At 46.2% G+C, this 6,966-nt stretch overlaps 1 protein-coding gene across 1 annotated transcript in view; it reads left to right on the top strand.

Annotated features, from left to right (window-relative positions):
- gabbr1b (gamma-aminobutyric acid (GABA) B receptor, 1b) overlaps positions 1 to 6,966 on the top strand; it is a gene marked incomplete at both ends in the record, with an annotated part of 78,886 nt that overhangs the window by 27,063 nt on the left and 44,857 nt on the right. Inside the window, 2 exons of the mRNA XM_084484340.1 lie at positions 1,914 to 1,969; positions 2,740 to 2,874. Coding sequence (XP_084340466.1) covers positions 1,914 to 1,969; positions 2,740 to 2,874 — 191 coding nt within the window. The remainder of the gene's footprint in view (positions 1 to 1,913; positions 1,970 to 2,739; positions 2,875 to 6,966) is intronic.

The raw sequence follows: 6,966 nt of genomic DNA, 5'->3' as shown, positions 1-6,966 counted from the left end.
ATACTGTGTAGCCTTCTAGAGTCTAGACTACAGTCTACAATGTACTCTCCTTAGGAAAAACAATAATTGGATTGTGCCACTGCCACTACACACAGGGGTTATCAAACAAACAATGAGGACATTTATTAAGGCCAAACACATATTGGAATATTGGATAACTTCCTTCCTTCCCTTCCTTCTGGAGGTCAATGCTGTGGTATCTCCCATCGAGAACCCCCAGTGGAAAGTCCCAATGGAATGTTGGGTTGTTGTGGGTCGCACACCCGCACAATTCTCCAGAAGCAAGGAATTTACTAATAAAGACAAATGTCGACATGTCCTTCAGTCTTAAGATTTCGAGGTCACCCTTAGTTCTTTCATATGCACTGGTTCTATCCATGGATTTGGTTCAAGTCTTCCAGTGTGCTGTTTTCTTTCTTAGCCAAACTTTCAGAAGAAGTAGCTCATTAGTTCAGACAAAGAACTTCATAAATCACTTTTCAGTTATTAACTTTTTTTATTGGATATTCATAAAATGTCCTAATCCTACCAAAACCTCAAACACTTAATTCTTTAAGAGCTTTTGGAATTTTGAATTATAGACTTTTCATTTAAGGCTATTAGCAGATCTCTCAGTTCCTCGAGTAATTAATTTTTCGAGCACTTTCTCCAACTTTAATTAGGATGTGAGATCCGTGTTGAACTTAAATGCCACTCATTTTATGTGACCTTTCAAAAGGCATGGTGAAAAAAGGAAGAAGAAAGACAGTCAAGTTCTCTCTCTTTCTATTATCCATTATCTATTTATCTATCTATCTATATCTATCTATCTATCTATCTATCTATCTATGTATCTATATCTATGTATCTATCTATCTATATCTATCTATGTATCTATCTATCTATATATCTCTATCTATCTATCTCTATATATATATCTCTATCTATCTATCCAACTATCTCTATCTCTATCTATCTATCTCTAGCTCTCTATATTTCTATTTAGTATATGCTACACGTGAACCTCCTAAGATGGCGCAATTTCATTGGTTCGCTATCTCGGGATATTGCGCAATATCCCGAGATTGAGATCTCAAACTCGGGATATTGTATTCCCCACTATTCACTTCGCCTTCGGCGAATAATTGTTAATTATCTATATATCCATCTGCCTATCTCTGTCTCTTCTGTCTACAATTGTGTGCCTGCTCGTAAGTGTAAGTAAGTAATCAGGTATACCCCCCCGTCCACACACACACACCCACACACACACACACACACAAACACCCACGCACCCACACATCCACACACACACACACACACACACACACACACACACACACACACACACACACACACACACATCCTTTCCACTGCCTGTTGGGTGGAGTCTAGCCTGCCTGCGCGGTGGGGCTCAGCTGTCACAGCTGGTGGAGCAGCAGTAGCCCTCACCCCCCCCCCCCCCCCTCCAGTGGGCCTGGCAGAGGCTTTTTATGGGCACTTGCGTGTGGGAGAATGTTTGTGTGTGTGGGTGTGTGGCTGTGTGTGTATGGGAGAATGTGTGTGTGTGTGTGTGTGTGTGTGCATGTTGGTGTGTGTATGGGAGACTGTGTGTGTGTGTGTGTGTGCGTGGGTATGTGTGTCTGGTAGAATGTGTGTGGGTGTGTTGTTTTTTTTTGTGTCCAATGCATCTTTGTAGGGTTTTAAGGTAAGCGATATTGCTGCTGCTGACATCCCCCTAACTCCCCTCCACTACTTACACACACACACACACACACACACACACACACACACACACACACACATACACACACACACACACACACACCTCGTGGCGTTGTACTTTTCCGGCCCCATAGGTTTCTGGTATTGAGGGTGAGTGCTGGGAAGACCTTGCAGCCCGTGGCCCCCGTGCAGCCCGTGGCCCCGTGCAGCCCGTGGCCCCGTGCCGCCCGCGGCCCCCCTGCCGCCCTGCGGCCAGGGCTCCTCCGTAACATCTCACACTCAGACAGCAGGACACCACGGGCTGCGATCGATGAGGCTTTGAAAGGAGGAGCGTCGATAGGAAGAGCTCAAGCGTCATGTGTGTCCATAGCTCCTTCAGTCCCAGTGTGGCTCCGTGTCCCGACCCTTTCACCTGCACCCCCCACCCCCCCCCCGATCGATTAGTACGGCCACGGCCGGCCATTATCATTTAAATTACTTATTGATTCTTCTGGCCACTGTAAGGTGAGAAAGGACCTGCAGACCTCCACCGCCACACACACCCACACACACACACGTTTATGTGTGTGTGTGTGTGTGTGTGTGTGTGGATCACAGAAAATGGAGACTGGCGGCTTGGTAAATGTTTGTCCCTCTCTGAATACACCCCCCCCCCCCCCCCCCAGCCTTGTAAGGAGACAAATCAAGAGTGTCCGTCGTTACGTGCTCAGCCTTTTTGTTCATTCAATGTCTCTTAGTCTCTCTCTCTCTCTCTCTCTCTCTCTCTCTCTCTCTCTGTCTAAAGGCACCGGCTCGTCTCGCGCTCTCGTCACTCTGGTTCAATCAATTAAAAGCACTAAAAACCAAACTATAAAACCACGTCTCTCCTCTCCTCTCCTCTCCTCTCCTCCCTGGTAACCCGGGCGTCCGACCAGAGGAACCCGCTGGCTCTCTTTATTACGTCACGGATCAAACGCCAGCCCCCGCCACAGACTCATATCCTATTCTCTTTCTGTCCTCCTCCCCCCCCCCCCCCCCCCCCCCCCCCCCCTACAGTGCGACCCGGGCCAGGCCACCAAGCTGCTCTATGACCTGCTGTATACGGAGCCCATCAAGGTGCTGCTGCTGCCCGGCTGCAGCTCCGTGTCCACGCTGGTCGCAGAGGCGGCACGCATGTGGAACCTCATTGTGGTAAGTGCACCTGTGTGCGTGTCTGTCTGTGCGCGCGTACGTGTTTGCGCACGCGCGCGCGTGTGTGTGTGTATGTGTCTGGGTGCGTGTATGCATGTGTGTGTGTGTGTGTGTGTGTGTGTGGCTGCATGTATCTTTCTGTGTGTGTGTGTGTGTGTGTGTGTGTGTGTGTGTGTGTGTGTATGTGCGTGTGCCGGCTTGCTTCAAAGTGAATTTGAAATGTGATTGCTGCCACTACCTTTTCATGTAGGAAGACATGATTTAGTTGGAGTGTTTTTATATTTTATGTTTTAGCTGCATGTTCTGTTTCTGCACAGAATCCTTGAATTAATCTAAATAATTTATGTCAATTATTTTTACTGTGTTGAAAGTAATTAGTGTTGACGGGAGGCGGGCCCTATCTTGCCACTTGCCAGCATAATTAATTTAATTTAATTCAAGTAACCGAATGTTTCCGTTGGGAACGTTTCACTTGGTAACGGATGTGGTGCATTAAGGCATGTGAACAACAAGCACATGACAACAAACAACTGCTCGTAGCGTCCCAGCCAGGGACAAGGGGCCAGTGGGGGACACCTTCTGAATCAAAGACCTATGACAGGCTGTCTGATGGAGCGGGGGGATGGATACGGCCAGCTGGATGTTGAGCCGTATCTGGGTGCTGAGGAGAGGGGGTTGTCATGGTGCTGCAGAGGGTGGGTTGTCACTGAAGCTATGTGGGACACTTCAAAGCTAGGGTAGGACATTCTTTTTCGGGACACGTTTTTTTCATATTTGATTAAATTCATGCTCCATCCCGACAGCAAACAATAAATCAAATGCTCTGACAAAAGAAGAAAAAAAAATTGGGTCTTTGGCCGTCGCAGGCCAATAATAAGCCTGTCTGTCTGCCTACTAGGGCTGAACGATTTGGGGGAAATAATCAAATTGCGATTATTTTGACCAATATTGCGATTGCGTTTTAAAATGCGATTTAAAAAAAATGTATTAAGTACCTTATGTTATGTATTATTCACAAAAAAAAAGCAATAAATCATTCTTTAGTATGACCAACACAACATTGGAAGCAGTCAACATATAAACTGCTCTTTCCTTTGGAAAGAGGCCAGGCCGATGTGTTGAGATGAATGGATATAACATCTTTATTTTACTATTGAATTGTAAAAGAAAATTCAATATAAATCGCACTGATCTCCAGTCAGTAACGGCAACGAAATCAATCGCAGCCTTTGCGATTTGCATGTCGCGTTCTATTACATCGCGATTTTGATTTGTATTCGATCAATCGTTCAGCCCTACTGCCTACCTAACCGGCATGCTGCACACACTCTGCCTGTGAACTCATTGTGCGTGAACATAGACTTCCACGAGGTTAGCCGACCTGCTAAAGCTAGCGAGCTAGTCATACACTCTGGGGAGTGGCTTTGGATGGAAGCCTGAAAGGAAGATACTTTCAGTATGCTGCTGACTGGCTGGTTCCCCCAGATTGCCTGCCCTAGGTTCAACCATCATACATAGGGATGTTTCTCTGGATCTGTGGCTCTGTGGCTTCTGGGAGAACGCTGACATGTAGTCAGATACGATAAACATGCAGCTTGGAAATAGTTTGCTTTAGGTATGGCTTCATGTCTGGTTCTGCTCATGATCCCAGAGTTATGGTTCTGCTCATGATCTCAGAGTTATGGTTCTACTCTCAATCTCAGAGTAATGGTTCTGCTCATGAGCTCAGAGTTATGGTCCACTCTCAATCTCAGAGTAATGGTTCTGCTCATGAGCTCAGAGTTAAGCTTCTGCTCATGATCCCAGAGTTACAGTTCTGCTCTTCAAGCTCATCCAAACCGTGTCTGTGAAGCGAGGGGTGTCGAAGGAGATGTGCCCTCTAAACATTACTAGTAAGCCTGAAGATATGGACTGTGGAACACAACAGAAAACCACTATTTGCTGCTCCTGTGCGGCCGGCCACCATAGGATTCTCACTTGTTTCATCGGTTGATGGCAGCACCATGGCTGCGTTAAACCTGGTCTTTCAGTTTAACTATGTGTCTTTAAATGTCAAGCCTTTTAGGCTCCCAGTGAGAAGGTGGGAGCCCGATGTGGTGGAACTCCTGTGGTCCGTGTGGTTTCATGACGTCTTGTCATCAGCCGTTCCAGCCTCACCGGCAGTGTCGCTGGTAATTGCGTATCAATATTCAATGTCTTTTGCTAACGTTCCACCCACTTTGAAGGTCTATATATCATACGGCAACACACAACCGTTTAGGAGCCATAACTGAAACATAACTAAAACTATAAAGAAAATCTCATTCCCTTTAATTAAAAACATACACACAATTAGCATATAGATAAAGAAATTAATTTGCAATGATCACATAGAGCGAATAAATGCTAATTGTTTTGTCTATAACAAAAGACAGACCTTTTATGTGAGCTCTCAGAACTCATTATTCTTTTCAGCCTGTTTGTAGATTATTAGACATGCTTGTGAATTGTACAGCTCATGCTTTTAATATGATTCATGCCATTGTTTGGGTATGTGCTTATTTGACAGACAAAAGTAAATGAATGGCATAATCTTTGTGCGGCTATTTGAAAGCTCCTGTTGTATGACCGCCCCATTCTGCTGTCTATTAACTGTCCATATTTGTCCACATTGCTAGCCAGCGTAAAGTAGTCAACGCAGTAGTTCAATGATCTGGAAAAGGTCTTACCTGCTTTCATTTCCATCACTATTTCCAGTTCCCTCTGTACTGGGAAAGTGGTTCCCGTCCCACTCACAACCGGTCCAGAACGCCGCTGCCTGGCCCAGGAGAGAGACTAGCCCTCCTCCGGACTCTCTGCCCTTCAGCATGGAGTTAAAGGTTCTCCTGTTTGTCGTGAAGCCCTGACGGAGCGGGCCCCCTTATGTCAGGGACCCCTGAACCTCTCTCCATCAGTCTCTCCACCAGTCTCTCTATCAGTCTCTCCACCAGTCTCTCCATCAGTCTCTCTATCAGTCTCTCCATCAGTCTCTCCATCAGCCTGTCCTCTCAATTGATTAATTTCTGTCCAGGCTATAAAACCTACTTTTATTCTTTTGCTTTTGGTCCCTTTCATGCGGTTTGATTCGTGCCTGTGCCTCTGATTACTCCATTTGTACCAATGCGCTGTGTGTAGCGGTGTGGGTGCTTTTGTTTAGTCTTATTGTGATTGTACTTGCCAGCTCTGCTGCAGCTGCTGCACTTTGGTCAACGTGAATTGTTTTTAAATTTGCTTTAAAAATAAATCTGACTCGACTTGAATTGAACCCCTCAGCCTTTCCATGTTTAGAGCTTTGCTGGTGCATACATAAAGCATAACAGTTGTTCAAACTGTGGATGGCTGTGAATCCCTTTTCACACAGCCTGCCTTGGATTAAGATAAAATACCCAAACTATCGGCTCACGCCTACTGCAAGACTGTGAGGGATGAGAGACCGTGGGCGGGAGGACGGTGGGGGGGGTGGGGGCGGGGGAGAGCATTATCCTGTTGGCTTTAACTTGCAGTGTGTTTTTGCAAAGTTAAGAAATGTTAAAAGAAACCCCCCCCCCCGTCCTCCCGACAGATCTATTTCAGTTCCATGAGCCTGCTGCAACTTCCCCGCTCTGTCCTTGCCGTTCGTTTCAGTCTCCATGCCGTTTGCTATTTTTATTCATTTTTTTAATCTAATCATAAAAGGAGCCTGTCTCCGTGTTCCTACCAGGGCGTCGGCCCGCCGCCACGCCCGCCGCTGGAGGCGGGGAGATTGTCCGCACAGCTGGAGGTCAGCCCCCCGACTGGCTCTCCTTGTTAATTTCCCTTTTTTTAACGGCGGAGAACACAGAAAGACAACTTCCACTTTGAGTTATGGGCTCCGGGTTCTGGAAAGCAATCACTGGGATGCAATCAAAACCCGGCCATGTTCATAATCGTCCACCGCACCGTTTCCCTGTGACTCATTATCCGCATCGGTTTTTATCACTCAGACTTGTTTGTTGTCACTGTGGATTGATGTATTAATGTATTTATTTATATTGATTTCACAGCACTACCACAGGATGGAATAAACACTCGATTGCTTGACGAGGGAGATGATAT

The sequence above is a fragment of the Micromesistius poutassou genome (assembly GCF_964030765.1).
Source record: "Micromesistius poutassou genome assembly, chromosome: 20".
Taxonomy (NCBI): domain Eukaryota; kingdom Metazoa; phylum Chordata; class Actinopteri; order Gadiformes; family Gadidae; genus Micromesistius; species Micromesistius poutassou.
Note: the sequence above shows the minus strand (reverse complement) of the source record. Positions and strands in the feature narration are given on the sequence as shown.